Source organism: Schistocerca americana, chromosome 2 (assembly GCF_021461395.2).
Source record: "Schistocerca americana isolate TAMUIC-IGC-003095 chromosome 2, iqSchAmer2.1, whole genome shotgun sequence".
Taxonomy (NCBI): domain Eukaryota; kingdom Metazoa; phylum Arthropoda; class Insecta; order Orthoptera; family Acrididae; genus Schistocerca; species Schistocerca americana.
Genome location: NC_060120.1, coordinates 471,879,258 through 471,899,284, shown reverse-complemented (window position 1 = coordinate 471,899,284; position 20,027 = coordinate 471,879,258). Strand labels below are relative to the sequence as shown.

Sequence of the window (20,027 nt, the reverse complement as noted above, 5' to 3'; positions counted from 1 at the left end):
TCCTTGTCCTTGAGCCCGAGAAGGACCCAGTGTCTCTCGACAGCTACTGCCCGATTAGCCTGACCGACATACTTTGTAAGCTGCTCGAGAGGATGATTAGCTTCGGATTATGTTGGGTACTCGAATCTTTGGGCCTTTTGTCCCCGTATCAGTGTGGCTTCTGAGAAGGACGATCTCCAACTGACCACTTACTCAGATTGGAAACAGCAATCCAACAGCCTTTTATTAACTGCGGGCACCTTATCATGGTTTTCCTTGACCGGCATAAGTTATACAACACAGCTTGGTGCCATTACATTCCCCCCCCCCCCCCCCCCTGCCCAATACTGCTCTTCCGCGTTCAAGTTAGCACTTCACTCAGCACCTGTCGGATCCAGGAGAATGGTATCTCCCAGAGTTCTCTGTTAAGTATCACACTCTACCTCATCACCATCAATGCGCTTGTAACCTCTGTCGGGCCTCTGGTTACCCCGGCATCGTATATCAACAATTTTTTCATCTGTCCCGTGGCTCCCAGATTTCTCTCTCCAAAATGTGGGTTATGTATTTTTTCTGTCACCCCACAGTACACCCTGATCCAGAACTTTATTAAGACATTCACCACGCAGATGATACAGTACAGTCCCATTTCCTGGTTCTTATTTTTGGTAAAAAGCTGCTGTGGCTGCCACATACTCACCACATGAAGACTTAATGCTCTCTGCCTCTTGTCCCACACATCTGGGGGTGCAGATAGTACTACTCTTCTCAGTCGTTATCACCCTCTGGTTTTGTTCAGAGTAGATTAGGGTTGTCAGGGTTATGGCTCGTCATCTCCTTCCACTCTGCGTTTCACACTACTCCTTTCCACAGTCTCCTCGCACAAATGGAGCTGACTCCTGGTTTCTTATGCAGTCGCCATTTGTCGATTCCGTGACCGTCCCCTATACTCGTCCTCTTTGCAAACGAGGGTTGCCTCTTTCTCGATACCTGCCCTTGGGTGGGATTGCCAGTCGGAATGCCTCTGTCTTCCCCGTGTGATCTCCATCCGCACTCACTGGAATGTGCCTCACGTATTTCCTCCTGCCCCTCTCCCCACTCCCCCCATTCCCCTGGACGATGCCTCGATCTTGCATTAGGACCGATCTATTCCGGGGTCCTGAGGTCTCTGTCACCCCTATAATATTCCGGCATATTGTACATTCCGTCCTTGCAGAATTCCAGCATGCTACGAACTTCTACACTGATCATTCTAAAACGATAGATAAGGCGGGATATGTTTTTATGTCTCCTACTGGCATGGAACACCGTTTACTGCTGGGATCGTGTAGTGTGTTCCCAGCAGAGCTGCAAGCCATTAACAGGGCTCTACGTGATTTTACTCAGCCCCCGCCCTCCGTAGTGTTTTAATATGTACTGACTCAATGAGCAGCTTTCAGGCTACAGATCGATGCCACTCTCATCACCATTTGGTTTCTGCAGACGTGCCAACTCTCCCGATTTAAGCAGGAGACTCCCGATTTTTCCTTCTTCCTCCGGATCCCCCGACCATGAAGACTGATCTCCCGATTTTCAGAGCAGTTTCAATACTTTCCTTACTATTTGACAATCCTGTGCGTTCGATGTATTGGTGGATGACAAGCTATGGCTGCTACTTGTCTGTGTTAACTTGCAAGATTCGTGTGGTGGCTGTCGGGAGTGACAGTAGGCGTAGCTCGCGCTTTGTATCTACAAGGAAGTAAAGAACTTATCATTGGCAGCGTTCGGAATCAAATGAATATCTTTCAACTAGTGCCAATTTCCTCCACTTCGGGTAGCACCAGCGCAATCGTAGAGTTATTGTGGACAGGGAGTAATCTATAGATCTATAGTCGTTTCGAGTGAAGTGAGTAGCGTTGTTGTGTCTACGAGGCAGTGTTGCCAAGTTGGGGGATTCCCCCCTAAATTTAGGGCGAATTAAGCTGCCTAGGGGGAAGTTAGAGAGATAAATGGTTCAGGGGGAAAAAATATTTACCCTCCGCTCGACAATTTCATTCTTGACTCCCTTTTACTGCCCCAGCTCCTCGCTCGCTTATCCAACAGTGTGATAAATTTAGGGGAATTTGGAGTGCAATATAGGGGGAAACGGTGTGCCAGGGCTGGCATCAGTGCTACAAGACCATTGTCTAGAACGTAGGACCATTGTGTTCTCGGTTCTGCTCTGCGGTTTGTATACTCTGTAGTAGTTGTAGGCTGCATATCTTGGAGATGTTGATTATTTTTAGTGCAGAATGGTGAAGAAATACAATGCAGTGTTCAAGAACGTGTATAAGGAAGAGTTACCGTGTTTAAGTGAATCAAGGAAGGGACAAACTTGCGCGTTTTGTAGTGTATGTAGATGCAAATTTTCAGTGGCTCATGGCGGGAAATGTGACATTTTTAAACATGTGCAAACTAAAAAACACAAGGAGTGTGTCCAATGTGTAGAATGGAACCCGAAACTTAACTTGTTATGTAAACCCCAAAATGTAGATTCTGTGGTGAATGCCGAGGCTTTATTTACCTCATTTATTGCAGAGCGTAACTTGACTATAAACTGTGCCGACCACGCTGGGCCTTTGTTTTGCAAAATGTTTCCCTACTCTGAAATTGCGAATGTGTTGTAATTCGCAATGGTACATGGCTAAAATTCTCCTGATTTTTCACTTTTGAAAGTTGGCATGTCTGTTTCTGCTATCCATGACTACTTCTCTGCCTTTGGCCATCCCATCTGTTCCATTGTCCTCTGGGTCTCAAGACGTGGGCGTCCCATGGAATGGACTGGCTGACCATTTGGCCAGAGGGGCTGATCCTTACCCCATTCCCTTTCATGATTTCAGGTGCAGATATGTGAATACACATCAAATCTCTCTTTACCCAAAAGTGGGTTAAAATCTGGTGCACTACTGCTCTTAGTAATAAACTGCACACAATCTGGGAGACTACTGTAGTTTGGTGCTCTTCCTTCTACTCCTCTCGGAAGGAGTCCACTGTCTTATGCTATCTACTCACCAGTCATAATAGGCTCACCCATTGTTTTCCCTTGTATAAGGAGCGAGACTGATGGTATCCCAAATATTGATGGACTGTCCCTTTCTTTTGACCCTTCATACCAAGTTTAGTCTTACTGATTCCTTGTCTTTAATATTAGCAGACGATTCACAGGTGGTTCAACTGGTCCTCAGTTTCCTACATCAAAGTGATTTTATTTTCACTTATAAGGTTTTGCGTTGCTCCTGGAACAGTGGCAGGGTGGTTGTGGTTGTGGTTGGAGCCTCTCTTCGTGTTTTCTAGCTGTGGTACCCATGACTACTCTCCCATACAAAGACCACTCTTGTATCTCTGTTTTCCCAGTTCGCAGTTTTTAAATTTGGCCTACCCTTTTATGCCTTCTGCTGTGTGTGTGTTTTAACTTCCTTCGCTCTGAATGGATCCGCCCACTTCTAGTGACCCTCTATCTTACGCAAGTAAATTTTGAACTGCGGGATTGATGACCTCGCTGTCTAGTCCCATGACCCCCCCTAAATCAACTAATCAATCAGTCATTCTTTGGTTTCGATTTTAGTCATCTCTGTTGTCTGTTCCTCATTGGAACTACTGATGGTTAACAAGGGGATGATGTAGAATGACTACAGCCAGAGACATTAGGATAGACAGTGTTGACATGTGAGAACCAACCAATTTGGAATGATCTTACCCTTTTATCTGAGTTGTTGGTCATCCGGCAATGACTCGTCATCTTCACATATGTCCTATGCCACAGAAATACTATCAAGAATTTACTGATTTACCAAATACGTTTACACCACAGTCTGTAACTTTCTGAACTACAACAACAACAAGGCCCAAGCCAAAATCATAGGTTTATGAAGTTTCACTATTTATTTGTGCAAATTTCAGTCCATTGGGTGGGAATGGTTCATGACCTCCTTTTGTAAAATTCTCATGTTGTCCACCACAACCTTCTGAATCTCATTCGAAAGTTAAATCTTAACCATTTTATGTGTATTTTTATATTTGGAAAGAGGAAATTGTCCAGATATGACAAATCTGTCGTATGTGGTGGAAGGTGAGCTATTGAGTTTTAGTTCTATTGAGGAACTGGAAATACATTGTTGCTAAATGAGTTGGATCACTGTGCAGAAGATTTTTATTTGTTTATTTTTATTTTTTCCACCCTGGTGATGTGGCACTTTCTAATTCAGAACTCTTTGTTTTTCCAGTGATCGTTGAAGTCACATCCTACCATTAATCGTTTTTTACTAAAAGTTTTCTTAATGGTTAATTATGGAGTTACTTTGCAAGGTTCAGTTGAGTTGTCCATTAACTTCCAGTATCATACCATGTGGGGTAAAATGAATGCAACATTCACCTGTTTCTGTTCCATTCTGAATCCAAGATCCACAAAACCACATTTTGGGGAAGTTTAATGTCTCTTGTTTCATCTGAGACGTCACTTTCTGGTCCTCATTAATTGGCCCAGGAACAGCTACAACACTCTAATTGGTCCAAGGTGTTGTTGGCCAATTTCTTCATTCATTATTCTCCTTGGCCTTCTCCTAAGTAAGTCGCACCCATGAGTGGTCAATCTCTCTCTCTCTCTCTCTCTCTCTCTCTCTCTCTCTCTCTCTCTCTCTCTCGCTCACACGAAAGTGCGCATGCACACACACACACACACACACACACACACACACACACACATACAATTACAAACTTAACAAGTGTATGAATGTTTTATGGGAAGCAAATATGGAAGAACTGACCCACACGAGAATTGTCATCCTGTATTGTGAAATAAGGCGAGAGACTAGGAGGAAAATGTAATTTTCAAGATATCAGTACTGATGTTGGAAAAGACAATTTGCAGATGTACTAAATTTTTTATGCTTTTTACAGATTTTGCCCAAATTCTGGAGGAACTAGAGAATGTCATTCCAGCATCAGAATTTCTTGCCATAGATGGAGAATTTACTGGGTTGAATAAGGGTGAGGAAGTGACAGCATTTGACACTCCAGCTTTGTATTATGAAAAACTCCGTAAAGGATCTTCTGAGTTTCTTATTGTCCAATTTGGCTTGTGTGCCTTTTTGTATGATGAAAAAAGAAAGAAGTAAGTAGTTTTTTGAATAATTATAAATGTCTGTAAATTTAGTCATTTTGCATATCAGCTTTTTAATTAATTGTTTCCAGTGCATTTCGTCACACTAATATTACTGATTTTGCAGTAAAACGGATAGTATATAACACCTGTTTCAAGTGTGTAGTTACAGTCTTATTTCGATGGTAACAGCACCATGCATAATAATTTTAATTCACATTTATTACCAGATTATTATTTTGAGGCAAGCATACATATAAACTGTGGAATTTGATGAAACTTTGAATCCAGTACACAAGCCATGTGTATGAAAAATAAAAAAAAGGGGGGTTTGGGGTGAGGGAGAGGGAGGGCATTGGCAGAAACGAAAGCCTTGAGAGTGGGATGGGAGAGACACTTGGATAACTCAGTTGGTAGAGCACTTGACCGTCAATGGCAATGGTCACAGGTTTGAGTCCCGGTTTGACACACAGAGTAAATCTATTTGAAACTTACACATCAGGAGTGGTATCTGTGGAGAGAACAGACAAATATATGGTTCTTGAATATCAGCAGCAGTATCTGGCTGTGTAACATTAGACAACAGGGCCTTACTACATTGTTACTTTGGATGGCTGAAAGTGAGAGGAAACTACAGCTGCTGTTTCTCCCATGTCATGTCTGCTGTATAGCTTAATAATGATTGTGTCCTCTTGGTTAAAATATTCTGGAGTCAAAATAGTTCTCCATTCAGATCTCCAGCGAGGTACTACCCTGGAAGATGTTTTCATCACAAAAAACAAAACTGGCATCCTATGGGTTGGAATGTGGAATGTCAGATCCATTAACTGGGTAGGGAAGTTACAGAATTTAAAAAGAGAAGTGGGTAGATTGAAGTTAGATGTAGTGGGAATTTGAGAGGTGCAGTGGCAAGAACAACAGGGCTTCTAGTCTGGGGATTAGAGAGTTATAAACACAAAATTGAATAGGATTAATGCTGGAGTAGGTCTAAAAATAAACAAGAAAATAGGATTGCAGGTAAGTTGTTATGAACAATGCAGTTATTGTAGCCAAGATAGACAGAACCCAATGCCTACCACAGTAGCACAAGTTTATGTGGCAACTAGCCTTGTGGGTGATGAAGAGATGGAAAGAATGTGTGATGAATAAAGAGAATTGCTCAGATAGTTAAAGGAAATGAAAATTTAATTGTGATTGGTCATTGGAATTTGGTAGTAGAAAAAGGAAGAGATGGAAAAATAGGAGAACATGGGTTGGGGGGGAAAGGAATTAAAGAGGAAGCTGCCTGGTAGAATTTCGCATCAAGCATAATTTAACCATCACTAACACTTGGCTTAAGAATGCTGAAAGAGGGTTGTATATGTGGAGCAGGCATAGGGACTCTGGAAGGTTTCAGATACATTGTGTAAGAGGTTCCTTGAGAAAAATTTATTTTCACATATTCTGACTAATCAGAATTGCAGACTGCTTTATTGATAGAGTTCGAAACCAGATTTTAAACTGTAAAGTGCTTGCAGGTGCACATTTGGGCTCAATCATAATTTATTGGTTATTAACTGTAGAGTAAAACAGAAGGAACATGGATAAACTGTAAGAACCATACGTTGTTGAGAGTTTCAGAGGGAGCATTAGGCAATATTGAACTTGAAACAGGTAAAGGACTACAGTAAAAGACAAATAGGTAGGTTTGAGAAATGAAATGGAGAAGACAGCAAAGGTTCATGTAGGTAAAAACAAATTTCAGTGGAAATCCTTGGATAACACAGAAGATACTGACTTTAATTGGTGAAAGGAGGAAATACAAAAATGCATCAGATAAAAACAGGTTAAATGGGATTCAAATGTCTAAACAGTGAAATAGCAAAATGGCTAGGCAGGAATGGCTAAAGCACAAATAATTTAAGGCTATATGAACATACATGGAGGAAGATAGATACCACAAATAGGAAAATTAAAGAGGTCTTTGGAGATAAGTGAAGCAGCTCTATGATTATCAGGAGCTCAGAATGCAAACAAATACTGAACAAAGAAGGGAAAGCTGAAAGGCGAAAGGAATATATAGAGGGTCTGTACAGGGACGACAAACTTGAGGTCAACATTACTGCATTTCCCCGGGTGCAAGATGATCCCCCTCCCTCTCCTCCCCTTTTTTTTTAAGAGGCTCCTTGAGAAAAATTTATTTTTACATATTATGACTAATCAGAATTGGGTCATTCCATGACAATTCAACCAATTTGAGAAAATGCTCCATCTTATAGTCTCAGATTTGGCTGAAATTTAGCACACCAATGCTACCAAGAGTGGAACACTCATGTACAAAATGTTAAGTTCCCCTGCCAATTAGTTCCAGAATTATGGCTTGTGAAAGAAGGTGGCGTGACCCGGAAATTGCAACCTGCATCTGGCAATCTATCTTCAGACCCAAATTCAGGTCTTCATAACTTTGGAACTATTCCGCACAGTCCAGTGAAATTTTTACAACCCAGTAACATCCACATAGAGAACACACTCTATCAATCAAAACACCAACAACATATTTCTGAGGGAAAATAAAAAATTCCAAAATGTGATTAAAAAAATATAATACAATAAAAGGTACATGTTGTAGGTGCCCTCTATGCCAAATATAATTCACTCAAAAAGGGTATAATTTTTTGTGGTAAGCTTAATGTGGTCTAAACACACACAGAACTCATCATGCCCATATCAGTCACAGAAACAGAGTTACATGCACACAAAAATACAAAAATTTGAGAAATTACGTGAAAAACATGGATTTTCTAAGTGTGCTAGGACAAAAGGGACAAGTGATATCCAAGCCAAACACTGCATAAGTAGACCATAATATAATATGTGGCAAAATTTGAACTTGTTATTGCAAGGCATTTGTGTACAATAAAAGTTGACAGAGATGTATTTGGTTACGTTTCTTTTAACACGATTTAGCAAGTAATAGTGATGATGCAGACAGCTTGTTTCAGATCAAGCTGCGGCAGTTGTTGGGAACCATTAGGCAACAGAAAGTTAAACAATGGCAGTTTTCAGGGACAGGATGAGTCATTGTTGGGCAGGAACAACAATGGAAACAAGTAACAATTACAGGTTACTCATGTTTTTAAGTTTCTTGTTCAGACTGGTCAGTACTGTTGTGGAAAGTCAGTATGGAGGCAGAAGAGTGTACTAGTGGTGCTTTTGTTCAAACAAGTTGCAGTATAGGTAGAACACAAGCATCTGAATGTCATTAAACAACATATGGAACAAAATGTGGCATTCGCTTTGTACTGTATGATCTGGATGAATCGGACCAAGATTTGTTGCTATGGAGATCCGGTGTGCACCCTGTGGCACAAGAAGTACAGTTCCAGGAAACTTTAGTGTTTGTTTTCATCAAATGTAAGTGTTTCTGGATAAGTATTCTTTCCTACAGAGAAGTTGTTTTGGTCCATTTTGGATTCATAAGAAGACAGTGAAGTGTAGCCTCAGAGAAATTGATATAAAATCGGCACTGTAAGTGAATCAGTGCATTGGACTTACATGAAATCAGGACAAAAGTTATGTTCCAGGTTTGTTACACTGCTAAAAATTGAAGAATATTCTGATAATTTACATGACAGTGACGAAGAGTATCAGCCACCTACAACCAAAGCAGATGAGCAATTAAATACTTCAGTGACTGCTCTTGGTTTGTCTCCCATAAAGACACACAAAGTTGGGAAAAGAGACAGGCTCAGCTATGGTAGAAGAAAACTACAAGATGCTCAAATGGAATTAAAACACAAAATAGCTGACACACTAATGGTGGAAGAGGAACTATCTGCTCCAAAGGAACAGAAATCATACCAGAAATGCTCTGATTTGGACAAAATTGTGCATGTTTTGAAAGAAAAATGTGCCATATCCACACGCCAGAAAAAAGAAGCTATTCTTACCCTTGCACCTTCCAGCTGGTCTATTGACTACACTGCAAAGGAATTCAATGTTTCTACATATATGGTAAAGCAAGCTAAGATAATAAAAGCAACTCAAGAAGTGCTTCCACAACTTCAGCAGGCTCAGGGTAAGCAATTGAGTTCAGAAGTAATGGTGCTAGTGTCGGAGTTTTATGAAAATAATTACTACAGCCGAATAATACCTGGAAAAAAAGACTGTGTAACGGTGAGAATGGGAAATGTACGTGTACAGATGCAAAAGAGACTGTTGCTATGCAACATATCGGAACTATATGTAGAATTCAAGGAAAAGTATCCCAGTACCAAAGTAGGTTTATCATGTGTTTTCAATATTCGGCGAAAATGGGTTGTGCCTGTAAGTGCAAGGGGCACACACAATGTTTGTGTATGTGAGACCCATCAAAATGCTAAGCTGATGTTTGCTGCTATAAAGGATTCTGGTCTGGATTACAAAGATGCAATGAAGCTGCTAGTGTGTGACATCAGTTCACACCAGTGCATGATACACGTGTGTGAAAAGTGTCCTGGTATGGCAAATCTTGCAGAACACATGAATAACAAACTGTATAGTGAACTCCTTATGGATGACGATGAACTTGTTTCTTATAAACAATGGACACACATGGATCGCACAAGTCTTGAAACAAAGCAAAGTACAGTGGAAGATTTTGTTGAAATGTGTTGTCAAAAAACGTACAAACTGACCACACACAGCAACAGCACAATCGGCTTATCTCCAGTTTTGTAAGGATAATTTGAAACAAGATGAAATTGTAGTAATACTAGACTTTTCTGAAAATTATGCATTTATAGTTCAAGATGCCCTCCAAAGATATCATTGGGACAACAGTCGAGCAACTCTCCAGCCATTTGCGATTTACTATAGAGGTGAATCAGGTGATGTGTGTGTCATGAACCTGTGCGTTTTTAGTGACTGTTTAATTTGTGATGCCATTGCAGTTCATGCTCATTCACACTGTGAAAAACAAGCTGCCTCACATACATTTTGCAAAATACTTCAGTGATGGGGCAGCTAGTCAGTACAAAAACTGTATAAATCTGAAAAATTTATACATGCATTACCATGATTTTCAATATTCACGCAGAATGGAATTTTTTCGCAACATGTCATGGTAAAAATGTGCTACCATTAAGCACGTGGCATCACAAGCTAGTCTGCAGCACCCTACAGAAGGTCACATTCTAACACCTCTTCAATTATTTACCTGGGTACAGAAAAATATCTCTGGCATACAATCATTCTGTGTTTCGAAAGATGAGGTGAAATCAGTCGAAGAGTTGCTAAAAAGCAGACTAGAACATGTTAAAACTGTTGCAGGCACAAGGAGCAATCATCACTTCTCTCCAGCGGACTCTGACAATGTGCATATGAGCAGACTGTCCGGTTATAACTATAGGTTCATGCACAACACGTGTCTTCAGAGTGTGTCTGACTCAGGATTCAGAAGCAAAAACAGCAACATACAACCAGGTTGTTATGTTATTGCTGTTTATGATGACAAATGGTACTTAGGATGTGTTGCAGAGTGCTGTGAAGCAGAAGGTGATGTATTTGTGAACTTCATGGCACCAGCAGGACCAGCAAGATCATTTCATTGACCATGTTTGGCAGACAGGTGTTGGATTCCTTTTGAACATATTCTTATGACAGTTCCAGTTCCTACCACAGTGTCAGGAAGACAGTACAATTTGCCACTCAATGTACAGAGTACAGTAGCTAAAGTGTGGGAGAACTTCTGTTCGAACCACAATCGACTGGTTTTTAGCAGTTAAGGTGCAGTAAACATTAATGATAGGTTGTGTCAATCTGTCTATATGTTGTTGCTTAGTGATTAAACAGTTGTGGGAGAGGATAAGAGGAGGCAGAACAGTTTACAATATCTTTTTACAAAATTGTGTTGTGGAACAATGGCCACATCACCAAATACATCTGTCAACTTCTATTTTACACAAATGTCTTGCAATAACATGCAATAACTTGCAATAACATGCTGAATTGGATATCACTTGTCCCTTTTATGCTGCCACACTTCAAAAATCCATGTTTTTCAGGGAATTTTTGAAATTTTTGTATTTTCATGTGCATGTAACTCAGTTTTTGTGACTGATATGGGCATAATGAGTTCTGTGTGTGTTTAGGCCACATTAAGCTTACCACAAAAAAATTATACCTTTTTTGAGTGAATTATATTTGGCATAGAGGGCACCTACAATACGTACCTTTTAACGTATTACATATTTTTAATCACATTTTGGAATTTTTTATTTTCCCTTAGAAATATGTTGTTGGTGTTTTGATTCATGGAGTGTGTTCTCTAAATGGATGTTGCTGGGTTGTAAAAATTTCAGTGGACTGTGTGGAATAGTTCCAAAGTTATGAAGGCCTGAATTTGGGTCTGAAGATAGATTGCCAGATGCGGGTTGCAATTTCCGGGTCACGCCACCTTCTTTCACAAGTCATAATTCTGGAACTAATTGGCAGGGGATACTAATACTTTGTACACGACTGTTCCACACATGGTAGAATTAGTGTACTGAATTTCAGTCAAATCTGAGACTATGAGCTGGAGCCCCTGGTTGAACTGACATGGAATGACCCAATTACAGACTGCTTTATCGACAAAAGTATCTGCCAAACAGTTAACATTATGCCTATTCTAAATTCACGCCATTTATTGATTTAATACTCTCTGGTAATACTAGGGGAAATAAAATAAACAAAAAGAAATGATGTACATTAATTTTTCGACTATTTTCTTTTCTACCTTTATAGCTTACTGACCTTGTAGTCCGTGGTATCGCTGTTTTTAATCATCATCATTGTCATCCAGCTGTGAAATTTATATCTTTGTTGTCACAAATATTTGGTTGTTTGTTCTAAATGTGTTGCTATTTGTGAGGTTGTCGTTACGATGGGACCTGAGAACACAGTTTTTCTTTTCCTTTTTTCCTGATACATGTCAGGTTTCGCTTCTATACTGATGTAAGAATGTTACAGTGTCCCTGGTTTCCAAACATATCGCCTGTCTGCCACTTTTTTATTGGCTGTATAGAGCCAGCCAACACACCCCTTTCATTCCTGTCATATGTCATGGGGAGCGTTGCATCAAGAAACACCTAAGTACGCCACTGGCCCATATGTAGACGTTCACAGTCTCTCGCAGAAATAAATACTACTGTTGAGTGTTTGTCCAATTTTAAAGTCAGTTCGATTTCGACTACAAATGGATTCACGCAAACTGCAGTTTAAATGTTGTAGCTGTTCATAACAAGCCAAAACACATGGTATAGATTCCCATGGTTGGCAACATGGTAAGTCACAGCTGCACTCGTATCCTCAGAAATGTCATGCAGAAATAATCCGTTTCATCAACATAATATTTTTTGTTTACCAAGTTTCTGTGGTCAGGTAATCTTGTTTATCTCTTCTGATATGGTAGTTTACACTTATTTTGGTTTTACCAAATCACAGAATTACTTCGTAGATACTGTAATCACCTTGGGCGATAGTACAGCAAGTACTCACTCAGATCGTCTTCATTGTTGGCTTGTGTTGCTTGGGGCAACATGGTATTTTTTCCTCTCGTTTTCTTCAAAATTTCTTGTAAAATCACAAATGCTCTCTCCTTTCTGCATCTCCAATTCATGTCCGGCACCAGGGAGCCAAATGAGGTGTTGTGGTGTTACTGCATAGTGTTGTGCACTTCTAGTATAACTAAACTACATTTTCAGCTCTCTCAAACATCTTTTGTCATCCTTAAAGGATAAGAGTGGAACATGATATTCCGAAGAATCTCATGTTACGCTACAATTCGGAAGTACTGTCATAGATGAGGGGGACAGGTTTGATATGCAGTTCTCAATTTCAATTAAATATTGCTCGTACCACATAATTTTACATGCACGTACATTTTCAAGTATAATGTTTTTACAGTTACAATTATTTTTAGTTTACATTATTTCTTATTACATTATAATTCATGATAAATTGAAATTATAAGGGCATTTTAGGATAAACCACTGCTTGACTCGCTTTTTAAAAGCATCCCCTGTCAATATCTTAACTTAATTTGGTAACAAGTTATTAAAAACAGTTCATTTAACGTAGTGGCTTTTTGCTGTTAAAGTTGATCTGTTAACCATATGGAAGTCTGTTCTATGCCTTGTTTCATAGTTGTGAATATCCATGTTTCTTTTTGTGATCTTAGTGTCTTCTTTCACTAGCAATATAATTTCTAGTATATACATGGCATAAACTGTGAGAATATTGTGTCTAATGAATAGGGGTTTGCAAGAAGTTTCTGGTTTTACTTTTGCTATGATCCTCAAGGCTCACTTCTGCAGTATGAAAACCTTTTTCATATTAGTTTGGCATGTCCCACCCCACAGTACTAGTCTATAACATAGGGAATGGTACACTAATCCATAATATATAGCCCTTAGGGTTTCAGAATTAAGATATGATGATAATCTTCTTAATACACATAGACTGGGTGTTATTTTTTTACAGACAGAATCAGCTTGCTGCTTCCATGAAAGTCTATCATCTATGCATAAAGTCAAGAATTTACAATGTGTACAGGTTTTTGGTAGAATTTCATCAATCACAGTATTTTGTCTGTTTGGACCACTTTGTTTAAAATGAATAATGGTAATTTTTTCTATGTTTGCTCGTAGGTTGTCTCTCTCAAAGTGAGCTCTTGCCTTTTCAATAAAGTTATGTATCTCTTCAACTAGGCTGGGCTCACTGTCGGCACAGCAGACCCTTGATGTATCGTCTGCATATACAGTGATCAATTGCCTATTGTCAAGAGAACTTGGGAAATCATTTACATAGCATGTGAATAGGGCTGGACCTGAAATGGAGGCCTGAGGAACACCAAAATGTGTATTTATTTACGGGACCATCTCCTCCCCAGTATTTCTCCATTAGAGTATATAATCTCTGTGCACAGCTGTCTACGCTTTAAATATGTTTCTAGCAATTGCATGTTTTCCAATGACACCACTCTTCACAATTTTTGATAAGAGCACGTCATGATATACTCTATCAAAAGCCGTTGAGAGGTCCACAAATACTCCTGCTGCTTGGGGTTTTTGATTTATTTTTTCAAGTACGTGATGGACAAATTATACTGCTGCTGACATGGTACTTCGACCTCTTCTGAAACCATGCTGGAAATCACCTAATATGTCAGCATTATTGCAATGTTACAGGATTTTCTGTGTTATTTTCTCTATCAGTTTGCTTAAAGTTGAGATTAGGGCAATGAGTCTGCAGTTTCGTACGTGCTTTATTTCCCCCTTTTTTGTGTAGTGGTTTGACTACTACCAGTTTCGACTTGTTAGGGAACACACAATCTCCGAGAACAGTTTATTAGATGAACTAGTGGCTTCATTAGTTCATGTTTGCATTTGTTCAATAGATATGGAGACATTTCATCTAATCCTGCTGATTTTTTGTTTTTTTGTTTTTTGTTTCTGAGCCTGTCAATAAGCTGCAGAATGTCATATGTGCTTACTGTGGGTAGTGTACTGCAGTTCTGTTTGTTACTGGACTCAAATATGTGCTATGTATCCTGTTTCATAGAGATGTCATTTTCGACAGTACCTATGAAGTAACTATTACAAATATTGCTAACTAGAAAGGTATCAGAGATATCGTCATTATTCACAGTTATTTGTACATTAATTAATTTTAGTTTCTATTTCATTGTTTCTGATTGTACAAGGTGTACAACTTTGCTTCCGCCATTTTTTCCCCAACATTTGAGGCTTTAATAAAACAGATTGGTTACACATGTATCATTCAAAGTATTTTCCATTGCTGGCCACTACTTTCTCCCATCTTTTGGGCAGTGTATGAATCCCGTGTCGAAAAAATTGTTCATCTTTTGAAGCGATCCACGAATCGATCCAATTTGTGACTTCTTCATAAGATCGGAAGTGTTGGTCAGCCAGGCCCTGCGCCATTGATCTAAACAGGTGTCAGTCAGAGGGAGGAACGTCAGGAGAATATGGCGGGTGGGGTAGGACTTCCCATTTTAACGTTTCCAAGTATGTTCTGTCCTCTTTTGCAGCGTGAGGTCGAGCGTTGTCGTGCTGCTAAATCTCTTTATCCTGCCTCTTGTTGTATTGCGGCCGTTTTTCTTTTAATGCTCTGCTCAAACATATTAATTGCATTCGGTAACAAGCACCTGTGATTGTTTCACTTGGTTTTAACACCTCATAGTACACGACACCAAGCTGGTCCCACCAAATGTAGAGCATGATCTTGGAGCCATGAATATTCGGTTTGGCCATCATCATGGAAGCATGGCCGGGATATCTTCATGATTTCTTGCATTTAAGGTTATCGTAATGAACCTATTTTTCGTCCCCGGTCACAATGTAATGCAGAAATCCCTTCTGTTTTTGCCTCTGAAGCAACTATTTATGAATGCCGTTCAACATCTCTTGGTTTCAGCTCACACGGGACGCAAGTTCCTTCTTTCTGAATCATGCCCATAGCCTTGAGACGTTTTGAAATGGCTTGCTGTGTCACTCCCACTAATTTTGCCAATTCTTCTTGAGTTTGATGCAAGTCTTCACTCAGCAATGTCTCCAATTCTGCATCTTCGAAAAGATTCTCTCTTCCACCACTATGCTGGTCTTCGACGTTAAAATCACCTTTCTAGAAGCATTGAAACCACTCACTACACGTTCTTTCACTAATAGCATCCTTACCGTACATACTTAAGAGCATTCGATGAGACTCAGCCGCTGTTTTCTTCATATTGAAACAAAACAGTAATACCTCCTGCAAATGACGAGAATTAGGCTCATAAACTGACATTTTCAATCAAGAAAACTGTATGATGCAGACACAAATCGACTAATGTTTGAATGAGGTTATGTTGACCGAGGTCCAAGCTAACTGCCTGACGTCAGTGATCTGTTTCTTTCGACCACTACTTACCATTGTCACCACCTATCGGCAAACAGCGGAAGCAAAGTTGTACACCTTGTATTTACAATTGACCAGCAAGTCTTTGAAACATCATCTGAACCTCGTATATGTTGGCTGATTCTTTCTGCTTTTAATCTCCTGACTTCTTTGCAGTACTTATATTTGTACTGCTTGTATAGTTCTATATGTATCTCCTAGTCAGTCTGTTTAAGCTATATGTTTTCCATTTTTTCTTTTTGTTTCAAACTCTAATGGTACAGGTTTTGATTTCTTCTTGATCATCTTGCGGACAGTGTGCCAGTTAGTGCTGAAACCTGTTGCAAAGTATGTGGTGGAGGAACATAATATTTAATGTTATCTGGTGGCAGACTTTGATTTCAGAGATGTGGGAAAATATGTACTTTTGAGAAGGTGGCTCTTATTTTATTTACTTTTTGTTTTTACTTCACACTAACATTATTTTTTTACTTTTGGAAGGCTTGTTTCGTTCTTTGCTCTCCTTGTGTTTAAGACCCCACATGGTCACCAGTTTGCAGAGTTGCAAATCCATCCTTGATAATATTTGACTTATTTTTCATGAGAAATCACCCACCTGTACAACCAATCTTCTCAAGTAATGGTTAGCCTATGTGGACATGCTAGTTGCCGACCATTCCTGTAATTAGTGTCTTATCTCGTTTTTTTAAATAAAAAGTCTGAAATGCCTCTATATCAAGACTCCAGAGGTCTTTACGAAGTCCCTTTCAGAAGTGCTGTCAGAGATTGATAAAGAAAATTCTGATGTGGAGGCTGCAGAAAGATAATTTAGGATTATATTAAAGGTCAGTGGGATTAATTTGAAGGATGATGTTTGACATACATTACTCTCCGCTGAAAAGGTATGGGAGCGGAATGTATGTCCTAATCTTCTCCTTCCACTCTCTCTGTCTGTCTCCTCCTTTCCCCCTCTACCTGACTTTGAGTCTATAGTTTATTGGTATTGCAAATGGAATCTTTAATGAGGATTGAAGTTGATTAAAATGAATGGGTAAATCTGTTGATATCATTGGTATATGTGGTGAGAGAGCAACCTGCCCAGCTGCTGGATCTGTGAGGCTAGTAGCTTCAATGACATTATTTCACATAGTTTTTAATCTGTTAATTGGTAGGATTACAAATTTCAGATGATTCAGATTCCGTAGTAGTATTCCAATCATAAGCCAATGAACCATAAATACAACTTCCCTGTTTTCTGTTAAAACCGACTGCGAGGAGGAAAACAAAACAGCACATTCTTGTGTATATGACTTTTGTTAAAAATGATATATGGGGGATTCCATTGTCACGGGTGGAACAGTTGCACTACGTTTTTCAACAGTCAGATGCTGATATAACATAAAGTATAAATAGAAATAAAGTAAAATTTGACTGGTTGCCTTACAAATAATTGTTTTACCTTCGCTTTAAATCTGAATGTCAGAAGTTTACAAATTGAGCTGTTATTCATCTTTAAATCTTTGTCACGGGCGGGGGGGGGGGGGCAGCAAATAGACGTAGCATTGAATAACCACTAACATTTTAGAAGAATTCTGTGATGTATGCACTTATTTTCTTTTGAAAATATTGAATTCACATTAATAAAACAATTCTCTACATGACATAATATCAATAAATATTAGATTAGTAATACTTACTTACAATAATTGCAATCAAAGACTGTCACGGGTGGGACAAGGAATTGTCACGGGTGGGACTCATGTGAAGTACAATCTTTTTTTTTTATTTAAACTGATTTTATTATGTAAGTTAGCTATGAATCAGTAGGTAACATATACTTAGAAGGCACTTTAAGTTTTAATAACTTTGTAGAACATTTTTGTTGCTTATAAATAATATAAATTTTGGTATAGTATTAGTTTACAATTCATGAGTACTTAATTATTTCACTTGAAGAATGTACCACTTTGAAAAAATACACTTGACCTCTCACCCACTTTCGAAAATGTCTAAATTGCCGGGAAACTCATAATATAAGGTGTCCCTAACATGTTTGACATTTGGATTCGGGAGAATAGCAAGAACTTCTTATACTCTATGTAGGATACATCCTGCTCATCAGCTTTAAATACCTTTGCTGAGTCCCCAACAGATCGCATACACATAATCTGTATTTCCCCATTGTCTTCTACACTTCTCTCTGCAATTGCAGCATATCTGTATGTAGTGGATTTGGAACTCAACTAAAATAAATGTTCCTGGCATGATTTGTTCCACAGCTGGTTCTGAACCTGTTTCTTCTTGGGAATTGGGTGTCAACAGGACATCAGGATATGATTCCTCATCAGTCATCTCAGAATCTGTGTAGATTAGTGAATATATGTTGGGTGAAAGTGGGAAAACCTCCACTTTCTCTAAATCTGATTTTAGGAAAGTTCTACCACATACTAGGTTACAGATATTGTGACCGTTGAAGTAATGCTTGCTGAGAATATCTTTTATTTTTTTAACAGCTTTCCAGTGGCTATCCAGAAGGTCTCTGTTTTCATCAATATGATCTTTTGTCAGAAGAAGAAAGTTTATTCCAGAAACAGATGATTTGGCACAGTCTAAAAATTCCTGTGCATTGCTGATGATGACTTTTCTTTGCTTAACTTTTTCCAAATAGCCCTTTTTGTTAAAGCTCCAATGCCATCCATTGCACCTTTCCCATGTGATGTTGCAAAGAAAAGCCATCCTCCAGACACTCCAAAGTCTTGCATCATGTAGCAGAGGTTAGAAATGGTGAATTTGTTCTTAAATTGACCTGCGCAACCATCAGAAAAAAATTTGTATCGAGGTCAAATTGGGAAGCTCTTGTTTCAGCTTACTTATTATACTCTTCAAGCATGCATAAACTGAGTACTTGTCATGGCACAGTTCATCGCTCACAATTGCAAATGACTGTAGCCCTGTTTTCATCCAAACACAAATAGTGACCACTGTAATCTGTGTATGACTCCAGTGGGCACTTTGTATCTCATCTTGTGCCAGTGCTACATAGTTTTCTGCAAAATCTATTTGCAATATCACTTCATCATCACTAACTGATGCTTTCACAGTCTTGAAAGCTCCAGATTGCATCCTTTTGTCAAAGAAGTGCTCCCTGAATGTTTTTAGTTGAGACTGAAGTTCAGAGAGAGCTGCACAAAGTGTTCCTCTGGTAGTAGTCTGTTTAGGGTGACACTCATGTTCGGTCCATTTTCTCCAAGATATTATGTCACACAAATCAAACTTTCCATCTATTAATGTGTGTAAATTCATGATGAATTTCTTGCATTGACTTGTCATGCATATTTCACTTTCTACATCACAGCAAACAAGATTCATAAGGTGAGTGTGAGTAGCAGGGAAACTAGCTATTTCTTTGTGGATGGCTTCAATGATGAAGTTGAAGTTAGCATGATATCTGCACACACACACATACATTGTGAGGCATTTGAGACGTTAGAACAACATTTTTAGGCCGCAACTCGTAGAATTTTAAGATCTTGATGGCAATATCTGCATTGTCTTGCTTAAAAAGAAAAAATGCTTCCTTAACTGTCATATTCATGTGACGTTTCTGCAAGCTAACTCTTTTCCCAGTTTCATGGTCTACAATAGACTTTACATCCTTTATACCAGGTGTCTGCCTGCTGATTTCATAATTTGTGAAAAAAAATTGTATTTTAAGCAGATTATCACCTGTAAGTTTATGAGATGTTTTCTTCACTACTGGGAAAATCTGCTTTACTACTTTTTTAGGTAAGCTTTTACTTACAAGCGTTTTTAATTACTCCTGATTTTTTTGAGGGGCTTGAAGGAAGCACCTTCTTTACCCGAGAAACAGCTTTGCCAAGGGACTGAGGACATTTATATGATCCTAACCGGGAAATACAGGTCTCAGACTGATCTTCAATTAATACGGTTTTTAGTTTAAGTCTGTACTTCCTTTTTCTTTCAGCTTCCTTCTTTCAATATTCCAATAAAGATTTTTCACTGGAGGATACCTTCA

The 20,027-nt window shown here is 39.0% G+C and overlaps 1 protein-coding gene across 2 annotated transcripts in view; it reads left to right on the top strand.

Moving 5' to 3' along the window:
* LOC124596582 (poly(A)-specific ribonuclease PARN-like) overlaps window positions 1–20,027 on the top strand; it is a 305,688-nt gene that overhangs the window by 13,648 nt on the left and 272,013 nt on the right. For both annotated transcript variants that reach the window (XM_047135773.1, XM_047135772.1), the window contains exon 2: window positions 4,894–5,107. In XM_047135773.1, the coding sequence (XP_046991729.1) occupies window positions 4,894–5,107 (214 nt within the window). The remainder of the gene's footprint in view (window positions 1–4,893; window positions 5,108–20,027) is intronic.